The sequence below is a fragment of the Eretmochelys imbricata genome, chromosome 2, assembly GCF_965152235.1.
Source record: "Eretmochelys imbricata isolate rEreImb1 chromosome 2, rEreImb1.hap1, whole genome shotgun sequence".
Lineage (NCBI taxonomy): Eukaryota > Metazoa > Chordata > Testudines > Cheloniidae > Eretmochelys > Eretmochelys imbricata.
In genome coordinates this window covers 16976383-17003013 of record NC_135573.1, presented here as the reverse complement: position 1 = coordinate 17003013, position 26631 = coordinate 16976383, and the positions used below count along the sequence as shown (strand labels likewise).

Below are 26631 nucleotides of genomic sequence, written 5' to 3'. Positions count from 1 at the left end.
ACCAAATTGCCAAGAGTGAGAAGGTAGTTCAGTCTCCATGCTCATTCTGTCCTTTGGCTTCTCCACTGGGGGTGCCAACTGGGTCACTAACTACCATCTGCTGAGGTGGTGGAGTTAGTTTGTGCAACACATGTTTACTGGGAAACGGTTTGAAAGCATTAATATTATTGTTTATTATACAGTACCCAAAAGTGTGCTAGACCCTTCTCAGTACAGAGAAATAGCACTATCATTAACACGGATGGAGGAACTGAGGCCGAGAGGTAAAATGACTTGTTGACAGCTTTGGAGTACACCAGTCTCAGAGCAGGATTAGAACTCCGAAGGTGCTTGTTCTATACCGAACTGTAGCAATCTCCCAAGAACTTGGCGGACAACTCCTTTTTGGTGCAGAGACCCATCTTTCTGGTATGTCTTTATACTGGGCCTAGGACAAGGGGCCCTGATCCCTGACTGGGAGCCCTGGGCACCATTGCAGTACAAATAATTTTAATACCTGAGTCAGAGATGGCACAGATGAAAAATTGCTTCTTCCCCCTGCGGCCCCCTCCCATATTCAGTGTCACCTGAAATTTCCCTGGTCCAGTTCAGTTCACCTGAATTAGCTTCATAAAGGTCAACTGAAAATAAAAGGGTGCTGCAGGATATCAAACCAGGTGTCATGGTGCTGTCTCCTTACTTTCAGTTGCAGCTGCTGGTGTGGCTGCGATCTTCACTGTAGTAACTGCAAAACATTAAGCAGCTTTTAGGTCATGAAAGAATTCTATGCAATGCTGTGCAGGAGGTGAGAAAAGAGCATTATAACGGTCCCCTCTGGCTGTAATATCTATGAATGTGCTTTAAAGGATCATTGTATTAGGAAACCTGATGTTAATGGAGGGTTAGATTTTCAAAGGCACAAAGTGCATTGAAGTCAAGGCGCACAGGGCAATTAACTCCTGTTTGGGCCTTTGAAATCGCAGCTAGAAATAATTTGTGAAATTTCAAAAATGTTCACTGAAAATGGTTCTTTGCCTTGATTGAAAGATTCTCCAGCAGAGGCTGCAATCCTGACATTGCACTATGTTGCTTGACAGTGCCAGAAAATGGAAATGAGAGGTCTAGTTTCAGTGCTCAAATTCAGTGAAAGGCAAAAGCTAAACAACATAAAAATGGTGAAATGTCCAATTCAATTTTAACATTTGTAGTTTAAATGAGATTTTTAACTTGTCTATCTCTTTAAAAAAACAATTTTTCTCCCACGAAAGATGATTTAAAAAAAAAAAATTCAAGGCAGGTGAGCCATAATATTACTATAGTATAATCACTTCAAATGCCATTGTGTTACCAACTGCCATGCTATTGTCACACATCTGCAGGTTTATTCTCACCCCTGTAGTCTGCTCTGTGACACCATGTAGTCAAGCTCTAAGATTCACTTACCTGTTAGTGTGGGATCTATGAAGGAAGCAAATATGCCTTCGTGATCTCTTGCAATAACTAGACAGGAAAGCAGAAGCACTAGGATAGTGAACCAAACAAACTGTACTTGTTTAGTGGCTTTGATCTGAGATTCTCAAAGTACGAACAACCAACCAACCGTCGTCATGACCTCATTGTACAGATGAGGAACTGAGGCACAGAGTTGCTAAGGTGATGGTCCTCAAAGGGATGTAGGCATTTGCTCTGCTCAGTGCTGCAATGCCTAAACCCCAGTAGACTTGCCTGCTAATGAAATCTTCAGCCCCAAGTTAGGTGCCCCGGCTCCCTGTACAATACATGGGCAAGTTATGGCCTAAGAGAGGGAGCCTCAGGAGTCAGTAAGCTGAGTAGGGAGCTATCCAAGCTAGCTAGGATGCAATGCCAGGGAGAGAGCCTTAGCTGAGCTGGTGCACCCCGGTGGATGGGTCAAAGATAGAATCCTCCCTCCACTCAGGATCCTCTGCCTGAACCCTTCCCTGGAGTGAGGCACCTAAGCCAAGTCTTAGTCATGCTCAGAGCTTGGCTATAGGATCAGGCCATGCTGGCAACATAGCGACTAGTCTGAGAATCCCACTTCAGGTTTGGCTTGACCTAGAGCTTTAAACTGCTCGTTAACTGCGGGGCAGAGTCACTGAGCAGGCAGCTTTGCAGAGGCCAGCTGACTACTGCTAATGCCACTGTATGACCACATGGCGCTTACAGTGACTGATTTGCCAGAAAAATACAACCACCACTAAAACCTCCTTGCCTCCTGCTTTGGGAGTCCTCAGGACCATGTCACTGGGCTGAGCAGAACTAGCTACTGAAGACAGAAAATGTGAGTCGTTTATCAGAAAACAAACTGTAAGGAAATACAGACCTTGGTGAAATGCAAAGACGGTGAATGCAGCCTTTGCACAAGGCCTTGTGATAGGGTGGAAAAAGTGAAAATGTCACCAGTGGAGGTTTGTATTCTCTCTTCAATTTGCAGTAGATGAAAATGTGTTTTGTGGATAAAATGATAAATGGTTTTGATCCCATTATAAAATACACCTTTCACCAGGTGCTTGCAATACTTTTTACTTTACTAATAAGCCCCACAAACACCACTCTAAAGTGGAAGTATAATAGCACACCCATTTTACAGAGGAGTAAACCTAAGACACTAAAGCCCAAAATTTCAATAGTGTTCCTGTGGAAGTTTTAAGATGTTCACCCATAATTAGTGGACAACTGGGTTGGATTCTTAAGTGCTTGTCTGTGGTTGACCAGAAAGTCATTTACAGAGCTGGGAATGAAATCCAATTCCCCTCTCCTAACCATTAGGCAGCACTACCTTTGCCTGCTAAATTCATCCTGAGAAGTGCTTTGGTTGTTTTTTTTGCCTGCTTTTTAATTCTTTAGAAATGCAGATCATAAATGACCCTAAAATTGGTGTCTGAATATTGACACCATGGTAGTTAGCGTTCGCTTCTGGGGTGTTTTGATGTAAGGAAGCACAGATGCCCTCTAATGATAGGCACTCAGCACTGGCTTAACTCTGCTCCCACAAGGTCAATGGGAAAACGCCAATAGATATCAATCGGAGCAGAGATGCTCCAGAGCTCAGTGCTTTTCAGAATCCCACCCTATGTTCACTAGATTCATTTACTTGCTGTGTTACAAGCAGTGTTTCCAACTTTGCGAATTTCCTAATAAAGGTTTATATTTGCTGGAGATATTTTTTGGTCTCGTGCTGATGTGCTAATTACATATGGCAAATTATCGTTATGATTTTTTAAAAGGATCATTACAGATGTGCAAATGCAGAAACTACCACTCACATGCTGCTTTGGGCGTTCTCCCCCGTGCATTGCTGAGCTCTCTGGGAGTAGCTGTAAATACACAAACCGAGACGGGAGTTGTTTGTCTGATCAGAAAAGCAAGCCGCAAACGATAAAGTAAGAGAGCTGGCGTACGACAAGGGGAGGACAGCTATGAAGTAACAATATCACTTACACTCAGAAGTGGGGGTTTTCAAGCTGGTATTGCTAGCTGCAGGTGGACTTCCTTTAAAAACAAAAACCGCATAGTATTGTCCTAACATTCACAGGTGACCTTGCGATTTTCTACTCTTCCAGACTTGTGCTTGGTGTGATGGCTCAGAGCAACCCCACTGGACAGGGACCCAGATTCCAAAAAAGCACCTGGGCTCTGCCAAGTGGAGATCAGACACGTTGGTGACCGTGTAGTTGGCCTGGGAGCGCAGAGGCTGTCCAGCCTGTCTGCATTGCCCAGCTCCCCTTCTTGCTGATACCTGAAGCAATAACAGACCATGCACTCCTATGGCCCGCCCGCTATGTGGAAAATCCTTCAAAGCGGCAGCCTCCCCTACTCCCCACAAGTGACGCATTTGGCTGTGGAGAATCACATTCATCTGGCTTCTCTTCTGTGTTTCTCTAAGGTGAGCATTCGCTTTCACCTGCAACAGCCCAGCATACGTTCGCTGCATGGAGGGCAGAGGTAAAACCCCTGCCCACGACACCACAGATTTACACTGTGCTTTACATAGTTAGGACCCATTCCCTTTAATGGTCTGTTCAAGGAGCAGCTCTGCTGGCTCAAAGGCTAAAGTTGGAGTCCTCTTACAGTGAAATCTTTTTTGTCCGTCCCCTACTCCCCCGCCCCATCCCAATGCTATGACTTCACTATGAGTCAAAGCCTGAAGTTCTTATTAAGGCAAATCTCCCATTGACTTCATTGACTAATTTCCTCGAGTAAGAGCTAAGCAGTGACTTCATGACATCAGAATTACACAGGCACATTCCAATGCATTGAAACCATTCTGGCTGGAGACTGTCATTGTGTGTTGTATTGTGTATAAAATATTAAAGTGAGTCCTCCCAGCAGAGGGCATCTACAAATCCAAAAAGCTATACTCTAGGACTTAGTCTTGTATTGGCTCACAGGACCAGTGGTAGGTTCTTTTGTATTAGCCATTTTGGTTAACTCCGAGCATATTTCAGTCTTTCCCCTGGATTATTTATGTCACTGCTTCTGAAATTGGTGGGAAATGTTTCTTCTGAAGAGTCAATGCACAAACCTTCTGTCATGGAAGCAGTTGTCAGCCGTGGTTTATCACCCTTGTGGTAAAGAAGCTCTGCAAAAATAAAGGAGGTCTCATTTCAAAGCGATGCACTAGCCGTAAAAACACAATCAGCTCATGGGCAATTCAAGAGACGTCAACTGAGTGTAACATGACTATAGTCATCAGCAATATTGGTGCAAGTGGATTTATTTCGGTTCATGATTGCTGTACCGTTTGTTCAGCGCTGACGCTGCCCTGCAGTCAGTGCTGTGCAACATGAGCAAAGTCCAGGCCCTGCCCCACAGAGCTTTCCTTTGAAAACATTTACTGAAGCACCTTCATGATCATTATTCTTTAAGGCTCCAATTCAACAAGGTACTTAAGAACATCACTACCTTTAACACAGGAGCATGCTTAAAATTAGGCACTTGCTTAAGTATCTTGCTGAATCAGGCCCTAAGATGGTATAGTTAGAACAGTGTGCACGTAAAAATGGCATGAATCCGACCCTTTTATCATTGCTATCTTTAACATATGGGAGGCAGCCTGTTTTAAAACAGTGGTCTTTGTGTGTGTATATTATACACATGTGGGAATTTGGATATTTGAACCAGTCTATTATTTTTTTAAATAAATGTGTTCTTCCGTAGTTGGACACACAGAACTACCTCTTAAAACTAGGAGCATTGGGGTAACATTTTCAAAAGCACCTCTCAAAGGGCATTTCTGCCTGTAGTGCCCCCTGCTGGCCAAGTATGGCTCAGCGGCACCCTTCCTCAATTTCTCCTGCAGTGGTTCCCTGGAATAATCCACAGAGATTTTATGTCCAATAACAAGCAACCTTCTCGGGGACTGGGTTATTAATATGACTAAAGTAGCTCTCTTCCACCCAAGACTCCTATGGAGCATAGCCCCTCCTCCTTGGTCTGTCTGACTCCAAACCTCTTCGCACAGTTATCAGCCCTTCCCAAATTCTGCTGAATCAGTCCCTCCTCTTCAGTTCAGGGGTTCACGGGCCCTTACTTGGGCCTGTGTGCGTTGGGCTCTCAGCTACATCCTTCCTAAACCGTTTCAGCAGCTCTTCTCTCTCAGCTTCCATTTACTCCTTTATAAGGCCCCGGTGCTTTCTCTTAAGCCCAATTGGGCAGCAGGCAATCAGCCACAGGTGCACTAGACCCCGCTCCCTCTTAAGAATCAACCACCATATGACAGTGACTCAGTGATTTAGAAGTCTAAGTCCCATTTACACAAGTGACTTAGGAACCTGCCTGAGTCACCTTAGAAAATGGGACTTAGGCTCCTTAGACACATTTGACTTTTCCCATTGTATTTTAGCATCTTGCTACAGAGGTGTTGCACTTTGCTTTTCTGTAAAGAATCTCACTGCTGAAGTGTGCACTAGCTTTTTTTGTGATCAATAAGATGATCTAAATTGAATACATTAGAGTCAAAGGATTCTAGAGTTCAGGACATACCCTCCACATGAAGTGTTGTCAATCCTTTCTTGCTAGTTGTTTCTGAGAAGAAGAGAGATCATAGCTGATATACTGTTGGGAAGCATTTTTTTCAAAGCCTGAAACACACAGTGCAGCTATACAGGGAGGTAACCAAATGAGTGACTATGATGAGGTCACTGGCACACAAAGGGTTTATAGAGCCCTAGGGAGGCTGTGCAGGAAGCAGCCAATAGGAGAGAAGCTGTGAGGAACAGCCAATCAGGGCTTAGCATGTCCATAGAAGAAGAGCCATGGGGCAGAGCAAGGGCAGTTACACCCTGGAGCTCAAGGAGAGAGACCTGGGTGCCTGGTAGGCAGACAGAAGCTAGCTCCCTGGACAGAGCAGTGCTGCTAGGAAGGACAGGGGAGCTAGAGAAGACCTCCTGGCTGGCTGCTGGGATTTGCATCCCGAGCAAGGGCAAAGCACGTGGTGGGGCCATTGGGGAAGTGGCCAGACAATTGGCTGCAGTCCCCATTGGAGAAGTGGTGGGACAGTTGGACTGCAACACTTGCCCTGGAAGGGGGGAGCACAGATCTTGACACGGCCAGAGGGCTGTGTCATGAAGAGAACACTGCCTTCCTTGGAGTGACGTGGGTCTGGGAGCAGAAGTCCCGGCGGCCAAGGCACCACTGGGAGTGGGTGTACCAACCTGCAGAGCTAATTCCTAAGATGACCAGTAGGAGGCATCAGCGTGGTGAGTGAAACCCCATCATGGAGACCATTAAATGAAAAGATTTCTTGATTTATGAAGGCTCTGTTCCATCAAGATATATAATTGGGAAACTTTGAATCCCAATCTAGTCTGGGGGATCACTGACCTGCCTTTAACATCAGTACTAAGCAGAGCTGTCTGCAGGACAATAGTGCCGTTTAGCAGCCATTTTTCAGGTTTCAGTGCGGCTCTAAAACAAAACCATTTGAATGGGTTTGTGAAATAGAATTGTGTTGAAACAACTATTTTTAGATCAAAACCCTGAGCTTTTTGATTTGGGTCTCTCTCAGTAGAGGTAAACTTCCCAGCTTCAGTGCTAACTTCTTGGGCTCTTGGGCCTGTCACTTACCCTCCATTTCCCTGTCTATAGAGTAGGGATGACACTTGCCGGCTTTGCCGGGCTCTGGGAGAAGTAACTCTACCAAGAGCGTTAAGTAGTTTATGTTGGCAAAGGACTTGGCAGGTTAAAATAAAAGAAGGTTGTGTAAATGAGCTAAGTGTAACAATCTTTAGGCACTCTGATGTTTCTGGTGCTTCCCCGAGACTCCTGCAAGCACACGCACAGACTGCCAAGCACTTTTGGAAACATGGCCACTGAGCTGGGCTGAGAAGCTACCCCTGTTAGTTCAAACCCAGCCCAAGGCCCGAGTGTCCAAAAGTCGTCGCCATCTCATAATCTGTTCAATGACCTATTTGAAATGAGTTTGGGGGCATCTCACTAGACAAGTGTTCATAGTAATAAAATTGTAGCCCAGTTCAGCAACCCTCTGGGCAGCCTTAAAGGTCAATGCATGGAAATGGATATGAATACCCCTCTTGTCCTGACCTTACCCTACACTCTGCCATGCCAGGGAGGGGTCCCATAAGCTGAGCAGAGCAGGGAAGCTTGTCTCCCCTCTCACCCATGAATTGCCTTTACTGTGAGCAAAGAGAGGACTTCACCCTTCAGGACTGTAGTCTGGCCCCAGTCACACACAAACTTGCTCTATAGATCTGGCCATCTAGTCAAATCACCTGAATTAATCCACACCCTCCTACCACTAGGATTCACTGAGTCATGGGAAATGGAAATGATTCATGAAACAGAGAACAGGACAGCCATTGATGCCACCTGCAGGATAAGAAACCGAGACACCAGCAGCAGCACTGTTCTCCTTGGATCCAATTTAGTGCCCTTTCTGCCGATGGAAAGATTCCCATTGACTTGAATGGTCAGTAGATCAGGCCCTTTATTATTACCTGTAACCTGAGCTGGACAGAAGGAGACATCCAGGCCGTTCAAGGAAGAGTTAACGTGTGAATTGACAAAACACTCAATAGCCGCTTTGTCACAATTGCAGAGAAGCCGTTCACAAGGATCCCCAGACTCTGGAGTAAAAACAAAAATCCAGACAAGGTACCATTGAAATATCTGTTTCCACCATCTGCCTTTGCCTCCAGGCTTTCCATCGACAGCTCCATTTCATTTTGTAGAACATAACCCTATACTGTATTTCTGCAAGTACCAAGGATAAATAAACTCAGGCTTTACAAAACAATAAGACTGAATTATCTTAGGGAAATTCAGGATGACGTCTAAAGTAAATGCTGGGTTTTTTTCTATTCTACCACTGGCTATTGCTGGCTAGAGATAGTACGTGGTACAGCTCTGATTGTATTTGCTGTAGGGGATATTACAAAACATACTTTGCATTACAGTGCAGGTTACCAAGCAATATCTATCACAACCTTCTGTTTTCCCACACTGAGAACTCTGTGACAAATTCACCTTTGAGAAGAATATTTATTTCCAGGCTCACACCCTTAGTAAGGGCTATATTTGTTTTTTTCAGTTTGAACAAAACACCTTTGCCATTTTCCAGTAAAGGGAGACAGAGAAAAACACTTTCCCCATTGAGACGTGCTTTTTTGAAGACAGAGCTAAAGCAAAAATGGTGTGAGACTAGAAAGGATTGTGGGATCAGATTGTTAGTTAAACCAGGCTTAATTCAGAGTGGTGCTATAAATGCGTTAGCTACTCTACATTTACTCTGGTGTAACAGCGATCAAAATCTGGCCCCTGGTCTTTACAGAGGACTAGTGCGTGACGAGAAATTGTTTTAAATAGAAACCATATAGAGGAGTGAAAAATCACTTCTGCACATCATGGTAACATCTGCTCAGCTTTTACCAGAGCTGAACGGAGCTCCCTCCCCTTATAAAGTCATCTCAAGGCCCCTTTTCTCCACAGGTGCCAACTTCCATGCAGTAAATAAGCAGCCCGACTTTCACAATAAGCCATAAATCAAGCTAATCCCATTTCAAAACAAGGCCAAAACAAGCCAATCCCTAAGAACCCCAACATGCTATGTGACTAGATCCCCCTAGCGTGCAGTCTGTAATCCAGAGAGCCGTGACACAGGGCTTGAAGGGACCTTGAGAGGCTATCTAGGCCATACCTCCACACCGAGGCAGGATTAACTGTACCTAGACCTACAAGACAGTCATAGGTGATTTCTGCTTAGTCTATACATGGCTCTCAGTAAATTAATTGGAATTATTATTATTTATCATTTATATAATTGTAGCCCTGAGGAGCCCCAGTCATAGACCAGGACGCCTTTGGGCTAGCGCTGTACGAATACAAAAGCAACCCCCCTTTTCCCCGATCAGTACAAAGCCCTGGTAACAGGCAGCAGTCCCCTTTGAACCTTACCACAGGTAATGTTTTTAGTAAGACAGCTGATGTCCATAGAAATCTTGGCAGGGTCCCAGGAGCACTCCAGCTCCATGGCTTCTTCGTAGCATTTGCGGTGCTGGAAACAGCAGCTTAGGAACAAAACAAAGAAACCAAAAATACAACTGAAAGAATGCCAGGGACGCACACCCTCATTTTCGTTTCGCTTCCTGCTTCCCCTTTGGGATGGTGATGCGATGGACAGCAGGCAGGTGCACAGGATCCTGTGAGAGAAAAGAGGGGGGGAGGGGGCGTCCCTTTTTTCTGACTAGTTAATCAGTAAGGAGCATTCATTCCTTTTTCCCCTCATGGCAGACTAGGCCTAATAGACTGAGCACAGTGGGGTGCAGCGAGAATCTGTCTGCCGCTCCCCACTTTGCTGCAGCCCCCTGACACTGTGTCGGTGCAGAGGAGCCCTAAGGCACAGAGAGTCTCCCTGCCAAGCACAGAGCTGGCTCTGCTCGTTCCTCTTTCCAGAGTCCCTGGCCCAGAGGGGCCAACAGGAGACATTTCTATCCCACAGCTATTTCCTGGTTGTTGCAAAAGCCATGGCAGACAGAGTTCAAGTTAGGACAGCCCAGTGCTGGGGGCAGCCCCAGCCCCCAGCAGCACCCTTCCACACACACACACCCCCAGATCACTCAGGGAGCTGCAAGCTTCTTTCTGCTGTCCTGGGCCAAGACACCGGACTTGGAGTTGCTGTGTTTGAACACAGCTGACTTCCTTCATGGGACTAGGGAATTCATTAAACCTCTCTGCGTGTTGGGTCCTCTCCCTCCTCATAACAGCTAATCCTACATATCTTTCTGCCATGGGTATTCAGAGGGATTATTAAGGCTGTGACATGAGCGCCATGTCCTCCTCCACATGTATGGAAGGAGGAGTTGGTGTACGGTGTTGTGTTGGTGGTGTTGTGTACGGCCATGGAGGGTTGTACGCTGTGAGCAGTTTGTTTCATTCCACCCCACTTCCAATGTGTCCCATTGCCCCTGCGCTGCCTGGGACCTTGACATGGCTCTCGGCAGCGAGGCAAGTAGGAGGGCTCCTAAAATGGGCTGTGCCTAGGATGTTTGTCTTGGTACAAAAGATTTGTCTGAGGCTATGAGAATCCCAGGGGTTGCTTCTAAACAGGGCTCTCCTACTAGGCCTTGGACTGTGTCCACACTGGGTGGACTCAGACTGTTTGATCCCATAGAATATCAGGGTTGGAAGGGACCTCAGGAGGTCATCTAGTCCAACCCCCTGCTCAAAGCAGGACTGACACCAACTAAATCATCCCAGCCAGGGCTTTGTCAAGCTGGGCCTTAAAAACTTTGAAGGAAGGAGATTCCACCACCTCCCTAGGTAACCCATTCCAGTGCTTCACCACCCTCCTAGTGAAATAACGTTCTCTACAGAACAGGAGCAAGTGACAGGCACCCTTTGTATTGTAGTGTAACTGTCTCTTTAAAATACGAGTGAGCACTAAAAGGCCCAGAGGATGAAAGGAAGCATCAGTTCTAACAAATGGTGAATGTTTGACCTGTCTATTGTTTCCATTCACTGGTATCCATCTGCTATCTCTGCTGGAACCTTTCCATGGTGTGACGGCACTTGAGGCATCACCGTTGTACCAGGGGAGTATTAAACAAAGATGGAAATGACAACATTCCATAGAAAAGCCTTGACAGAGTCTTCAGCTTGACAAACACAATTATATCCAAGACCCGGCTACAGTCTGTGATCGCCAAGATGACCTGCCTGTTACACTAACAGGTCGGGGAAATCCTCACCGGAGCCTCTTGGCGATGTTTGGAAAGCAGACAAACAATGCTGAGCACTGTGAATTCAAACCATTTACAAAACCTAGTGTTTTGCAGACCCACAGTGTCAAAGGTGCAGGTTTGTAAAATGAAAGAGCAGTGGGGTAAAAGTAGAGCGCTGTGTGCTCTTTATAGGAGGATAACCTTCATGGGATATAACCTTCATGGGATATAAGGATACATCCTCTGTATTTGGCCTTTATTTCACTCTTGCTAGTGGGATTATTTGAACATGCAGCAGTTCGGGGGTTTGCCGCTTAGCATCAGAGAAAGGAAAGCTAGGAGAGGGTGATTTGGTTTTGTGGTTAAGACACAGGACTAAGATCCTGATCCAGCAAAGCACTTAATTTAACATTAAGTGTGCTGGACTGAGACCACTGAGAAATGGTTCCTATTCCTTGCTCTGCCACAGGCGACCTGCAGGACCTTTGGAATGTCACAGGCCTAGGTTCACAAAGGTACTTAAGTGCTGTGACGCTTAGCACACAGGAACACACTGTGAGCTTGGTGCCTAGGCTTCCTGTACCATGAATGGAGATGGATAGGCACCTTAGACTGTGATTCATAAAAGCCAGCAGAGGCGGGGAGCTGGCCAATGAGTGGAAGGAGAGGGGATGCTAAGCCTGTTAGAGAGTCCAGGCCCACTAAATCTGGGGTTTAGGCACTTAAATACCTTAGAGACTGAGGCCTAGATTTACAGAGACTGAACTGGCTCAGTCAGATTGTGGAGATGATGCTACGTCTCTTCCTCAAAGGGGTGCTGAAAAGCTAAATTCATGAATATTTTTTAAGTGCTTTGAGATCCTTCAGTGGAAGGTGTCCATGAAAGCAAAGTATTATTTAGCTACTTCGCTTTAAAGACCTGAGCTGAAATCTCAGGATCCTCGGTCACACTAGTTTAATACCAGTGTAACTCCATTAAGTTCAGTGCAGTCGAACTAATATAAAATTGGAGTAATAGAGTGGAGATCAGGCCCATTAACTCTAAAGCCAGCTTTGCCACTGATTGCCTCTTTGACCTTGGGCAAGTTTCTTGAGCTATCTGCTTCATCTTTCCAGTCTCAGACTAGAAGATCAGGATTTAAGGAATTTAGATGGAGAATGGACTTCAGTAACTGACCAACTTCTACATAATGCAAATCCTGGCACTGGCAGAACTGTTTCTTTTAGCAGGATGTTTTCAGTGTCCGTGTCTCTTTAAAGAGGTTCTCTAAATCTAAACAGTATCTTGTATATGTATATGGAAAAGCAAACATCTGCATCTCTTATACCGTACAGTGGGTTTTGTACTGACGGGAGAGATTCTGCTAACCCATTTCAAATCCATCTGTTTGAAAAGGCCGTGTCTGTGAATCTTTCTTGGGCCAAAGACTCTGATAGATTGTCCCGCAGCTTCTAATGTTCTGTATTTAGGCAGCTTTTCATTAAAATGATAAGTGAGGGGCTGTTTAAGCGTTGAGTTGTTTCAGCTATCAGTTCATTGAACTGGATCGAGCTCTGATTTCAGAGTGTCAGCACCTTTATTCAGAGAGCAATTCGTCAAGCCATTCACAAGGACTTTGTGTGGCTTTTCTCAGCTGGGAAGATAAAAATTCCATTTTCCTCCCCTTCAGACGATGTGGGATTGCAGTGGATTCATCTCCATGCAAAAATCTACATTAACGCTCTTTAAACCATGACAACATTCCTCACTTAGCAAATGAAATCACCTCTTTCCCCGCCTACGCCTGGGAGGACTTGGCCCTTGTTGCATTTCTTTCCCAGTGTTCCCCAGTCAAGTGACCATGAGGAAACAGGACTCTCAGCACTGACGCCTCCTGTCCTATATTTTACCTTACTGGCCTAGCAAGGGAGAGCACGGACTGAATTACCATCAAGGATCTGTCCACCAGAGCCAGAGGCTAAAGCACAGAGCTAGGAGTCAGGAGTTTATGGTTCTGTTCCCAACGCTGCCAAAAATGTCCTGTGTGCTCTGAGGTAAGTCACTTAATCACACCATGCCTCAGTTTACCCACGTGTAAAATGAAGAGACTAGCTTTGTGCTTTGATTCTACCATGGTCTGTAACCTATGAATGTGTTTAGATGGTCTAGTACTATGACAATGAGCATGTACACAGAGAGAATCTGCTGTCTCTCAGGAGTGGTTTCCTTTTGCAGCCCGTTTAGCCCAGCTTCACAGCCAGGGTTACAGGGAAATGTGGGTGCAGAGGTGTGGACTATGCCTGCTTTTAATTTTAGGGGGAAAGTAGTCCACATTTTGCCAGCTGAGAGTATTCAGGGAAATAAAGGCTTGGATGATAAATCCCAATATCTGTGGACAGCAAGGAAGAAGCACAATATATGGGGTTACTATCCGTGCCTGAAGATCTAGGGGATGGGATTATCCAGGCCTAAAATTATCCCTAGCCCACTGAAAACAGCCTTTTGGGAAGCTACTGCTCCGTGTGGTTCCAGGGCTGTGCTGCAAAGTAGCTGTTGTTATTGCCGGTGAATGGGGAAACGGATGGCACCAAGAAAGGGCAATGATCATTTAGGAGGGCAGGATAACCAATGTTATATCCTATGTTTTGTGAGTCATTGGAGACAGTGTTGGTTGAGGTTACATGTAAGCACAGATTGGATACTTGGATATTACCATGTGAGCCAATCGTCCATTTGTAAAACTAAGGGTTATGACCATAAGTAGTTTAGCCAAGTGTTAAGTTTCAGACTGTTGCTGCAAGATTTCAGCATTGCTCCTCTCACCACACTTTGTTCTTTTCCACTCGCACCCATCCACCCCAGCAGAATGATCTCCCAGGAACAAAACACACCTGTCTGCTTCATCCACAGGGAGCCCTTCCATCTCGAACCGGCAAGAGCAGCCATAGTCTTCGAAATCCCTGGGGCAAAGTCCAGTTACACACCTCATTTTGTTCACGAAATGGAGCAGTGCAGGGAAGTTAGTGAATATGGCCTGGAGCCAAGTGAAGTGAGAACCCAGGCAGTCTGAGAGAATAGACATAGGAGGATGATATTCAGAGATGGAAAAGACCTGGATGATACTGTAGGTGCTGGGGTCCCCCTCCGTGGATTCAAATGCAGGATCAGGGTCTAAGGCAGAGGTCCCCAAACTTTTCAGGATCGCACCGCTGCTTACCCCGTGTGTTCCCCTCCCCAGGGCCGGGAGTGGGGCTGTAGCTCCCCAAGGCAGAGGGACGTGGACAGAGGAAAGAGGGCCAAGGCTGGGGCTGTAGCTGGGGGCAGGGCTGGGGCTGGGAGCAGGAATGGAACTGCAGCCAGGGGCCGAGGCTGGAGGCGGTGCTGGGGCCAGGGGTGGAGCTGCGGCTGGGGGCGGGGCCAAAGCAGAGCTGGGAGCGGAGCAGGGCTGGGTGTCACTCCCTCTACACCATCCGTGGGGGCTGGCCTGGGCCCTGCCCCACCCCCCTGAACGTTCCTATGCCCTCCCTCCACACGTCCCACAGTGTGGGGACCTCTGGTCTAAGGAATGATATAATGCAGTAGCCCTTCTGGGGACCTTAGGAACTGCAGACAATTTAATCCTTAGATATTAGCTTTAAGGGAAATCTGTAATTTCAGGAGTTTTTCTGCTCTTTTTTTAAACAAATTCCATGCTATTTTTACTGCCAAAAATATCAAATCATGAGTCTGCACTTACCAAAAAACAATGCAACGCTGTCCACATTTTGAAAGACGCCATTGAAGAACGTGATATTGTCTAAACCAAAAGCATAATAAAACTGGTGAAAAATGTTTGCCCTTGTATAAACGTATGTCGCGTATGTTGATTTCAATGGGAGGCATAATGCAGCTGCAGGCATGATATAATCCTTGCAATATAGCCAACCCTGAGCATTCAAAAATTATGAAACAAGCCCCCCCAAATCATGAGATTTTAATAAATAATACCTTTGGGAATCTATTTTTTTGCCTCCTGGTTTTTGAGCCTTTTGGGGTCTTATTGTCATGCTTTTCTCTGCAGCTGTGAGGGCTAGAAATGTAATTTTTTTAACAGACAAATTGAAAGATGAGATGCTCATAGAATCACCTGACTCCAGGAGCTGGGTTTTTACGAAAATTCCACAAGGGATATGACACAGTGGTCAGTGATGGCGTCGCCGGGTTTGGAGTTATGCAGGCATTCTTCTGAGTTTGATGTTAAAGGAGGTAACCATGTGGATAGAGGCACCATGTGGATAGAGGCACTACACTAATGTTACCCAGCTCTGAAGGAACACCCTCTAGTGGAACCAATATGTTTCATTCTCTGTACTCATCTGATCCTTTCTTCTGAGATTGACAAAAATGTCAGCTGTGGTTGTGATTTTTTTTATATGAATATGTGTGTGCTGGGGACTGGAGTGAGATTGTCTTTCAACTACACGGACCCCAAACAGCCATCAGAAATTTCCCATTTTATAATCTCTGGGGTTTAAGAATAAATCCAATCTTACTTAAGATGTAAAAAGGAGTTTGTTTGGCTCAATGGTTAAGATATGGTTAAGACCATGAATCTTGAAGGTTCACTTACCCTCAGTTTTCAAACTCACTTTTCTTTTGAGAAACAGGTAAGATTTAATCATTTCAAATGTAAATTCCTAGCTAGTTCATTAGCTATAAACCTGTTGCAACAATAAACTCAGCATCAGTGATACAAATTCTTCTCTAGTCAACTTGAGGAACCTCACCTAGGTTATAGCAGAGATGGTTTTGGTTTGTGTTCCAGCAACACCAATGATGCAATATCTGATAGAGGAGCCTGATCCTCCTCTTACACTCATGTCAATCAGGAGGAACTCCACCAAGCTCCATGGACTTACATCAAGGTAAAATAAGTGCAAGCGAGAGGTGACTCAGGGCTCTGAGGTTATTTAACCTCTGCTAAAGGTCCAGTATAATGAGGGACAGATCTGTGAACACTACTGGAAAGTTCTTTCTGGATCTCTTGCCCAAAGAGGTTGCACCCTGGCGCCTCTTAATGCATACAAATATTGTAACAAGGAAAGCTTAAAAATTCTTACTCAGATTTCTTTCAGGTGCAAGTGGAAGCTCTGGTGGAAGGGCTGGGGGCTCCGATTCTTGGCCGCCTGGCTCACCAAACATATTCAAGAAGAAAGAATTTTAAAATGGAAAAGAAAAAGAAAATATATATACACTTTACAAGGATAGAGAGTGCGTATTTTATAGAGTAGCCAGATACCAGAGTGCCTTGGTAGCAACATTAATGCACTGATTCAACAAAAGCATATGCTTAAGTCACGTTGACTTCAAGTTTAAAGTAGTTATGAACATGTTTAAGTGCTTTGCTAGATAGGAGTGGACTTACACACATACTTAAGTGCTTTGCTGAACCTGACCCTTTTTGGGGGTACTCACTTGAGCTATCACAAGCTGGCCACTTCCATTGTGCCATTTAGTCCGGAAATCCCTGTGACCTTCATTTGTTTGATTTGTGAGGTTAGGGAGAATCTGCACTGAAGCTCCATTGCTAATTCAAAGCCCCTATTTTCCTGTGTCTTCTGTGCTTGGATGTCCCTTTCAAATACAGAATCCTTTTCGTAATTCTCCCGAAGCTTCAGTCCCAACTTTCATTCTCACTGGAACCACTTCAGTGCTTGAGGGCTTCAACTCAAACCATATTATGCTCAAGGGATGCAGCACCATTAGACAGGTATCAGTCTAGCAATGTACCTTATCCGAACAGGTCGCCTAATCTATTAATATATTGATAGTGCGTTGCAAGAGATCTCTGAGGGATTTCTTGTTTGCTGTATTTCTGATTGCTTCACTAGGGAGCCTAGGCACGGGTTATTGGCATGTATTTGTTTAATTTCTTTGAAGTCCATATTATTATTATTCACCATTTATAATGTTATTGTGCCTAGACTCCAACCGGGTCAGGGCCCCATTGTGCTAGGTCACTACCCCAAAGATCTTAAACTTTTCAGATTGGCTTATCTCATTTATATTGTCTACTCCCATCGGCTATTTCTGCTTCTTCATTTGGATTATTGGTGCCTCCCTTTGAAACTGCCATGGTAGAATTTTCCCACGTTTACTTTTCTGTTTATAAAATTCTGCATTAGGATAAAGGGTGGTGATTTGTTCTGCTGCTTCTTGCATTTCTCCACCTGGTGGTGAGTAATTTGCAGAGTGTGTGTTTTTGTTTGGGGTTTCTTTTGCTTCCTTAAGGATGGGTAAAATTTTCAGAAGTGCTTGGGGAGGAGGTAGCACAGAAGAACCTTGGGGCCACTTATTTTTATTTCTGCCCTAATTTCCAGGAGCTCCATGAATTCCTCTGAGCCTCAGTGAAAGACTTTTGGGTAAACAGTGACCCAGCAAGATTATCATTCTGCTTGTAGCCAGCTGCTTTTCTCCAAACAGAAAAGTCCTTCTTATAAAATGTGACCTTTGCAGGAAAAGAGAAGCAGCACCCTGAAACTTTGATAGCTACAAGGAATTCAGATCACTGACTAAAATGATATGAACCCATTAGCAGGAGTGTCATTTAATACTGCACATGCATAAACAGATTTGGCCCAGACTTACAGTTAAGCAAAGCTATCTTTGATTTGTAGGCTGCTCCCTGTGCTCCCTTTACAACGATAAAAATCCTTTTGCCATGTCATATTGTTACTGTTAATTACATATTGGGCCACATTCTCAGGTGGTGCAAATCAACATTGTTCAGGTGTAGTATGTGCTGATTTGCACCAGCTGAGGATCTGGCTCAGTGGGTAAAATTTTCAAAAGCACCTTATCCCATTGACTTTCTATGGGACTTGTGCTCCTAAGTCACTTAAGCCCTGTTGAAAATCACACTCAAATATTTTAAGGCTGTCATTTTCCAAGGAGTCTAAGAGAATGAGTCTGGTACCCAACTTCCATGGACTGTCAATGGATTATGGGTGCCCAACTGCTGTATCATCCTTTGTAAAGCCCAGAGCAAATCCATGATTCTGAATCTGAAAACAAAGAATTTATGCAGAGCAAGAACCATAGCCCTAAACTCATGGAGAGCAGAGGCAATTGCTCAAGCATGTTTCATAGTTGATTTCATTCTTTTGAACAAGTTTAATTGGCATAAAATTACTAGCACAAGAATATCTGCAGCCTGCTAGTGAGGTTATATAATAATCTCAGCCCCCCTGTAATTATTTGACTCTTTTTCTTTGTATGACCGGTAATGACATTTCCAAGTTAGTATCAATAGGCCAAAGTTTGTTAACAAAAAGAGAGAACCTGGTTTACAGTCAAAATATAAGGAAAGGAGCTCCCTGCACATTCTCCTTAGTACATACAAGAGAGCACAGGATTTTCAGTCAACAATTTAGTTGACAAAAGTTAACCTTTTCCCCAAGCAGCTTGTGATTTTTTTTTACTGCTTTGTTATTTAATACATCTATTCCAGCAGCATCTAAAAGCACACAGAGTTGGAGCCCCATTATGCTGTGTGCTAAACAAACACGTAGTAGAGGACAATCCTGCCCCAAAAAGCTTGCAGTGTCACAGATTTTAGTTATTCTGAATTACTCCATGAATAGTTGAAGGCCCTGACTGATCCTACAATGAGCTCCATGCAGGTGCCCATATGGAATCCTGTTGACTTCATTCATTGTAACATCTAGGCCAATGCAAAGATAGTTTATCCTGTCAGTTACTCAGGACCTACCTGTTGCAAGCATTGCTTTACTCTTTATTACCTGCCATTTATGCTGTGAGATTGGTCACAAGGTAAACAGTGGTGTTTCTGCACCCTGATTAGATGAATACCAAATACGCAAACTGCTTTCAATGGGATCACAGACATTTCCTGCATGCATGCTTGCTTTAATATATAGTCACATGAATATGAAGTGGATGCCAGCTGTAGAGAGATTCCTGGTTCTGGAAGTATTCCCCTTCTTAAGTATGGGGAATGACTCTGAAATGTCTAGTATTTCCTGAACCAGCGTGTCCACTGGTATTTGCACAAGGTTTTTGTATAATTTCCAATTTCCTAAATATGTTCTTCCAAACAAAATGTAAGAAGTACAGACATTTGCAAAAGTAAATAAAAGGGCTCAAAAATACTCTCAAAGCAAATGGATGCTTTTTATTTGAAAAAGTGTCTCTGACAATCTCTTACAGACTTTACATGTGATTCATGTAAAGACAGAAAAAGTTTATCAGGAAAACAAAACATGAGAGAAGACTTTCTGGATAAATCATTGACTTAAATGGCTGACATCATGTCTTTGAGTGGCCATACTAATACTTCACATGTATATGGCACCTTCCCTTCCAGCCAAGGAACGTTCACTTTACAAATATTAATTAATTAAATCTGAAAATACTCCCATGAAGCAGGTATTAACAGTCCTATTTTATAGAGGGTAGGGAAAGCTTCAGAGACTTGCCCTTTGTCACACAGGAAGTTCTGTGATAAAGCCAGGCCTCATGGTTCCCAGTCCCAGGCCTTATTCACAAGCCTCCTTCCCCCCTTACAACTGTTATTACAAGGCAGAAGTGGTATTCAGATCATATAATTGATGCTGCTCTTTTGATCATGCTTTCTAGAAGTGTAATCGTAACAAAGTCCAGCAATGAGAGAGTGTGTGCCCTCAGCCTGTGTGTTTATAATCACAGCTATTTCAAATTGCTTAATGAGGGACAAGGAATGTAGTACAATTACGTCAAAATCACCCTAAACTATTTGGAGCAGACAGCTCAGTTGGGCTTACGTACTCAGGAGTTTAGCAAGCCAGTCCATCAAGCAAATTTACAACTTCTCTGAATGCCACCTAGCTCCCCACTCAGAAAATGGAGATCAACAAATAAGGGAAAAATCAAAGCTGATCATCTTTTCCAAAACGAGAAAAGCTGTAGGCCAAAATGGACCTGGATTTTTCAGCAAGCCTTTGACAAGTTCCCACACCAAAACTTCTTAAGGAAAGTAGCCATGGGATAAGAGGGAAGGTCCTCTCATGGATCAGTGGCTGGTTGAAAGATAGAAAAAAGGGATAGGAATAAATGGTCAGTTTTCACAATGGAGAGAGGTGAACGGTGGGTCCTCCAAGGATCTATACTAGGACTTGTGCTCTTCAACATATTCTTTAATGATCTGGAAAAGGGGGTAAACAGTGATGTGGCAAAGTTTGCAGATGATACAAAATTATTCAAGAAAGTTATATCTAAGCAGACTGCAAGGAATTACAGAGAGATCTCACAAAAGTTGTTGACTGGGCAAAAAAAATGGTTGATGAAAATTAACATTGATAAATGCAAAGTAGTTTACATTGAAAAAAATAATCCCATCCCCACCCTCACATGCACAGAAAGATGGGGTCTAAATTAGCTGTTAACTACCCAAGAAAGAGATCTTGGAGACACCCTGAATAGTGCTCTAAGAACTTCTACTCAATTCGCAGCAGCTGTCAAAAAGGCTAACGGAATTTTAGGAACTATTAGGAAAGGGATAGAGAATAAGACAGAAAATATATTGCCACTATATAAATCCATGGTGCACCCACACCATGTTCTGGTTGCCCCATCTCAAAAGGAATAGAGTGGAACAGAAAAAGGTTCAGAGAAGGGCAACAAAGATGATTTAGGGGATGGAATGATTCCATATGAGAAGAAACTAAAAATATCAGGGCTGTTCAGCTCAAAAACGAGACGACTAAAGGAGGATCTGACAGAGGTCTCTAAAACCATGACTGGTGTGGAAAAAATGAATAGAAATGTGTTATTTACTCTTTCCAACAAGACAATAACAAGGGGTTAGTCAATGAAATGAATAGGCAACAGGTTTAATACAAGCAAGAGGAAGTACTTTTTCACACAATACACAGCTAACCATGGAACTCGTTGTCATGGAACGTTCTGACTGCCAAAAGTATAAGTGGGTTCAGAAAACAACCGGTTATGTTCATGGAGGATAGGTCCAGCAATGGCTATGAACCAAGATGGTCAGTAGGGTTGCCAACTCTGACTGGAGCTATTCCGGGAAATTATTTTTCCCAACATGATGTAATGTCATTTTCTTAAAATATCCTATTAAAATCTCCCAGATTGCTTACAGTAGTCACCAGGAGATCGATGCCAATTCTGGGAGACTCCAGGCCAGTCCAGGAGGGATGGCAACCCTAATGGTCAGAGATGCAACCACAGGTTTGGAGAGATCCTAAACCTCTGACTACTAGAAGCTGGGAGTGGATCAGTCCAAAATTGCCCTGTTCTGTAAACTCCACCTGAAGCTCTGGTATGGGCCACTGTTGGAGACAGGACATTGGACATACAGTATGGCAGCTCTTGTGTTCTTATTTAATTAAAATGTTCAAATCCGGGTATTTAGGCTAGGATTTTCAAAGGAGTTTAAGAAGAAGTTATGTGCTCAACAACCCTTGAATTTCATATTGAATTGAGGCTCCTGTGGAAATCCCAGTCCTAAACATTCCAATTTATTTTTAAGCAACTAAATGGCAGTTTTTATGTGAGTTCCTGACTTTAGACCCTCAGGTTTGAGCTTTTAATGGCTGGTGCATTTTAAAGATATTAGCAGTGTATTTGTTTGATCAATAAGCAAAGTCTTTTTTACGGTTTTTTTGGATATACACACTGATTTTCTAAAACCAACATTGTAGCAGATATTTCTGTACTAGTACCCGAAAACTCTGTGCTGTCAAATGGATATAATTTATAAAGTCAAAATGGCTGAGAACTTCAAAATTGGATAGTAACAGCTGGTGAATCTAGTGATGCTTGAACTTGGTGATAGTCTAAACAAGAAGTTCTCTGAACCATGTTGGAGCTGTTTCCATCCCTTCAGTCATTCTAGGGACAGCTTCAGAGTGACATACTCACTCACTCACGCACACTCACTCCTTCCCTCCCTCCCTCCTGGAATATTATTATATAGATTCTATGACATTAGAAAAAAGAACACAATGATCTTCTTGATGACTGGTATTGTTATATAAAGCTCTTAACACTAAGCTTGATTAATATAGTACTCTTCTGTGATTTGTGTTGACTCAATTCTCCGCTGCAATTCACACCATAACAATGCCTTTGAAATTCGAGAGATGAGGCTGGTGTAGTAAGTCAGTGCAGAATTTGACTTCATGTGAGCTCTATTACTGTACGACTTTTTAACTTCAGAAACAGTCATGTAGAGCAATTCCTTCCACACATTGTGACAAGAACAAAACAATCTTATGAAAAGGAAGAGAATCACATCCAGGATAAAAGCTCAGAAAGATGGTTTAGCTGAACCTCATTGTATTTATGTATGTCTGAATCGTCGGGAGTGTTTGGATAATATGGATTTATCCAAAGACTAAAATACATTCATAGATATTTTGGAACCCTTTTATGTAACTGGTTTGTAGGGTTTTTCTATGAGCAAAACGCTGGGAGAAGCGGAGGTTTCCAATTGTGTTTACATTATAAACACATTTAAAAGTTTTCTTCCATTACTCTAAACCTATAATGCCTTTGAAATCCTGCAACAACACATTTTACCACTAATCTGATGATTATGCCTTTTTCAGTATGTGCTAGTGATGAGACAGGGTGGTAATCCAAAGATGTTTTTCAAAAGCTAGTCCACTTGAAATGGGCAGTATTAGAGTGTAAACGTTAAGTAGACATAAAAATATGCAGTCACTTACCACTGTATAATACCATCAACATATTCATCAGCAGAATTACAATCATTGTTTTAATCCAAAGAATGGAAAGAGTCACACAGCAGAAACATTTGCCTGGTGAAGTAAGTAAAATGTTATGTAGGGAGTTTACGTCTTAAATGGACGAGTAAAAAAACATTTGTTATAGGGGGACATTTTCTGTGACTGAATTATTTGTGTAGCCTGGTCATATTTCATTTTGATTTGACATGCAGTTACCCACTAACACTTGTGAAATGCACATATTCTAGCAAAGTGGAGTCTCACATGGTATCCCAACATTTTAATTGATACAATGACTATTTAAACTTGATTAACAATATTTGCTACAGGACCATTTGAGGTGAGTAAACAGACTATTCCAAAATACTGTTAATGGGGAAGCCATAACTGGCAACAAAATGGTGAACTTGAAGTTTGTTTTGTTTTGTTTCTGCAATAAATTTTAATGTCTTTAAGGAATATTTAGTCAAAACACTTCTTTTAAATATGGCACATTGTATAACGAAACGTTGTATAGTGGAAGATCTTCAGTAGGTGTAAACCATCATAACTCTATTGACTTCATTTAAACTACCAGAGGAACTGCCCCTGTGATAGTCAAACATTAATTGTAGCTTTTACAGACATACTGACATAGCATGTACAATATTTTCATATTGATGTAAATTATACAGCATGTAGGTCTAGGTCTGAGTCTGCTTTTACTAACAGCAGTGTCAAAGAGAAGTAACTCCATTGAAGTCAATGGAGTTTTGCTGATGTGAAGGGGACCAAAAATCAATCTCTTGGTTACCGTCTCCAGCTGTGGTTTATCCTGGGTTTTAATTTTCTGAATCAGACATTACAGGATTTTCAAATGAGCAAATGAACATTTAATTACCAATGTGCAAACATGTATTTACCCCTCACGATCTTTTTCCCCTAAATACTGCTTATAATGCTTAACACCAGCCTAATGCTGACATTCACATTTACTAAATTCTCTTGTAATGCTTTACCAGGATGAATGGATGTAAATATAATGGGGGGGGGGGTAATTCTGGTTTCGTACAATACCCTAAATCATTTTGCCTGCTCTTTAGTCTGCATCCTCACTGTCTTAAATAGTTTTATCTTAAATAGTTTTCTCTTTGTGTGCAATTGTTTAACAATAAAGAGCATATGAAAAAGAACTTACCTTGAGGAATATTATTCAAGAGTAGTTGGATGGAGGACAAATGGATTTCAACGGGGTCAGTAGTAAGTGATTTATACCCCCTTGAATGTGTACTTTACCCATGTGATCACTTCCTTTATTAACCCTACTTCAACGTTTATTAATTAGTCCTTTCATGAGATTTCTGCAGGTCAGTATACCTACTGCATAGCTTAACTAAGCTATGGGAAATAGCACGGGGCATGTAAAGGTTCTATATTAAGAGGCCTTTCTACAGGTGCATCCACTGTGCTGCACGCTGACTTAATATGATGCTGCTGTAATTAAATAACAATTGTTTCACTGTATTCCCTCTTCTACCAAATCTCTGGGTCATGTGATTATGGCTTTTAATAACTTAATAAGAGGTCGTGGCCAGTGATGAAAGACTAATGAACACTTATACAACATTACAAGCTTTGGCATCACACCAGTGTTGAAAACCCTGCCTTTATCTAATCTCTATGGGTCTGATCCAAAGCTTAAGGGCATCAATAGAAAGGTGTCCACTGATTGCAATGGGCTCTGGACCAGGTTTTCTCTTAGTTTAATATGTACTCCGTTTAGCAATGCCAATTGCAGTTAGTCTTCAAAGTCACCATTGGCAAAGGACAATGGTTATTCATTTCAGATGCACAATTTTAGTGAAAGCTAGTTGCAAGTTTGGGATATTTTGCCATTTGGGGCTTTAATAAGTCACTGTATGTGGGGTTGAGGCTGACAACACCTGACGTTCCAGTTTGCCTAGGTGGCAGAATTTGTCTCCTCATTGAGCAAGCCATCAAGATCACATTACTCTTGTACTGCACACCCTCAGTTCAGTCACAGTCCCATTTCAAGGCCTTGGTCTCAATGTACAAGGTCATAAAGAATCAGATCCAGCTAGCGTAGAAGACTCCATGTCTACCCATGACCCTCAAAGACAGCTGCACTCATCTGGGACACTATAGCAAAACAAAGTAGAGGATGGAGGCTCATGAGAACCAAAAGCAAAGCATCCTTGACTGCAACTTGTTCTACCATAACGACTGGACTGAAGCAAAGGCCGGACCCCTTTCAAGCAAGCAGCAAGACCAGCCAAGCCACACCATTCTGCCAGGCTGTATGTTACCGAGGCAGTTATAGCTAAGATTCATAACACCATTCTCTTGTCGTCACCTTAATTTGTCATATTAACTGCTTAAGAACAGCTATGGTGGTTCCCCTTTTGGCATTAGGATCTGTGCTATGTGCAAAATAGGAGTCAGGGGAACCTTCTGTGGGTGGTCTGAACGAGCTAGGAGTAAAGTAATTGTTTCCTCAGGGAGGCAGATGGCTCCACAGTTAGAAATCAGCAGCCAAAAGAGGTGTCTTTGATTTACAATGGGCCACCTTGCCAAGTGGTGTGAATTGGCATAGTTCCGCTGACATCAATGGACATATGCCAATTCATCGCAGCTGATGATCTGGTCCAACATATTAATGTGGAGAGGTTGGAATGGCCCAAAAAGTACGTAAAAAGGGCTGTGGAGGTGGCCCACATGAGTAATAATTAGGCAATGGAGAGACAAAGAGAGAGAGAGTAAAGACTAGAGCTGGTTAAAAAAGTTCTATTTCAACATTTCTTGACCCAAAAAAAGAACATTGTTAATTTTTTTTTAAATGTGCCCGTTGTGCTACTGAGGAGCTTCTAGCAGCAGAGTAAAGCCCCCTAAAGTGATATCATGATGATAAGAATAATTCATTTCCACAGCTGCACGAGTGCTGGCTCTTCCTGCTCAGGTTTCCATCCAAAGCAATAGCATGGGTCCTGGTGGTGGCTTGTTATGGGAGCCTAATGGAAATATTGAGCTTTGTAATGGAACTTGAGCTAGGGTGGTGACTAATAATTAAGGCTGCCAGGGTCTCAAGAAACAGGAAAAAGGTCACAGCCACCCTGGCTTTCCCTTTTGCCCATGACTCACTCTACAGCGGTGGCTCCTGCCCCAAGTTTCCCTCTCCTGGTGCAGCGCTACTCAGGTTTGGCCTGGATGCGCCTCTGTCATGATGCAGGGGGAAGGACAGGCAAACCCTGAGTGGCACTGAGCGCCGATGTTCCCGCTCACAAGGCCCAGAGTGGGGAGGCAGGCCTAGTCCTGTGGGACACAGGAGCTACTGCTGTCCAGTCCCCAAGTGAATGTGTGGTGGGCTCACTCACCAGCCCCTTCCCTCCAACTCCGCTCCTCACTTGAGCCAGGATTGGGGTTGTGGTGCAGGGGGTGTGTGTGTTGGGGGGTGCTGCCAGAGGTGGCCAGCACCCCCTTATCTGTCAGTGCATTTATTTAATCAGGCATCATGGAAAAATTCTGTCCAGCATTTTCCCACAGAAAATGGCTTGTTTACCAAAATAAAAATTTTCACAGAAAATGTTTTTCTTTATTTTGTTTTTCAGTGAAAACTGGGGAAACACCAAAAACTGAAAAATTGCTTTCCAGTTTTCTCTGTTTCTGTTTTTTCATTCTCTCTCTCTCTCTCTCTCTCTCTCTCAATCTTTCTCCATACATGTGC

The 26631-nt window shown here is 43.4% G+C and overlaps 1 protein-coding gene across 1 annotated transcript in view; it reads right to left on the bottom strand.

The window, feature by feature from the left end:
- The window catches only part of OC90 (otoconin 90), a 30758-nt gene extending 7823 nt beyond the window's left edge, over positions 1 to 22935 (bottom strand). The window contains exons 1-8 of the mRNA XM_077808054.1: positions 22890 to 22935; positions 16257 to 16322; positions 14894 to 14953; positions 14049 to 14223; positions 9412 to 9524; positions 7956 to 8084; positions 5983 to 6024; positions 1423 to 1479 (exon numbers count right to left, since the gene is read on the bottom strand). Of these exons, the coding sequence (XP_077664180.1) occupies positions 1423 to 1479; positions 5983 to 6024; positions 7956 to 8084; positions 9412 to 9524; positions 14049 to 14223; positions 14894 to 14953; positions 16257 to 16322; positions 22890 to 22935 (688 nt within the window). The remainder of the gene's footprint in view (positions 1 to 1422; positions 1480 to 5982; positions 6025 to 7955; positions 8085 to 9411; positions 9525 to 14048; positions 14224 to 14893; positions 14954 to 16256; positions 16323 to 22889) is intronic.
- Positions 22936 to 26631: the final 3696 nt, after the last annotated feature.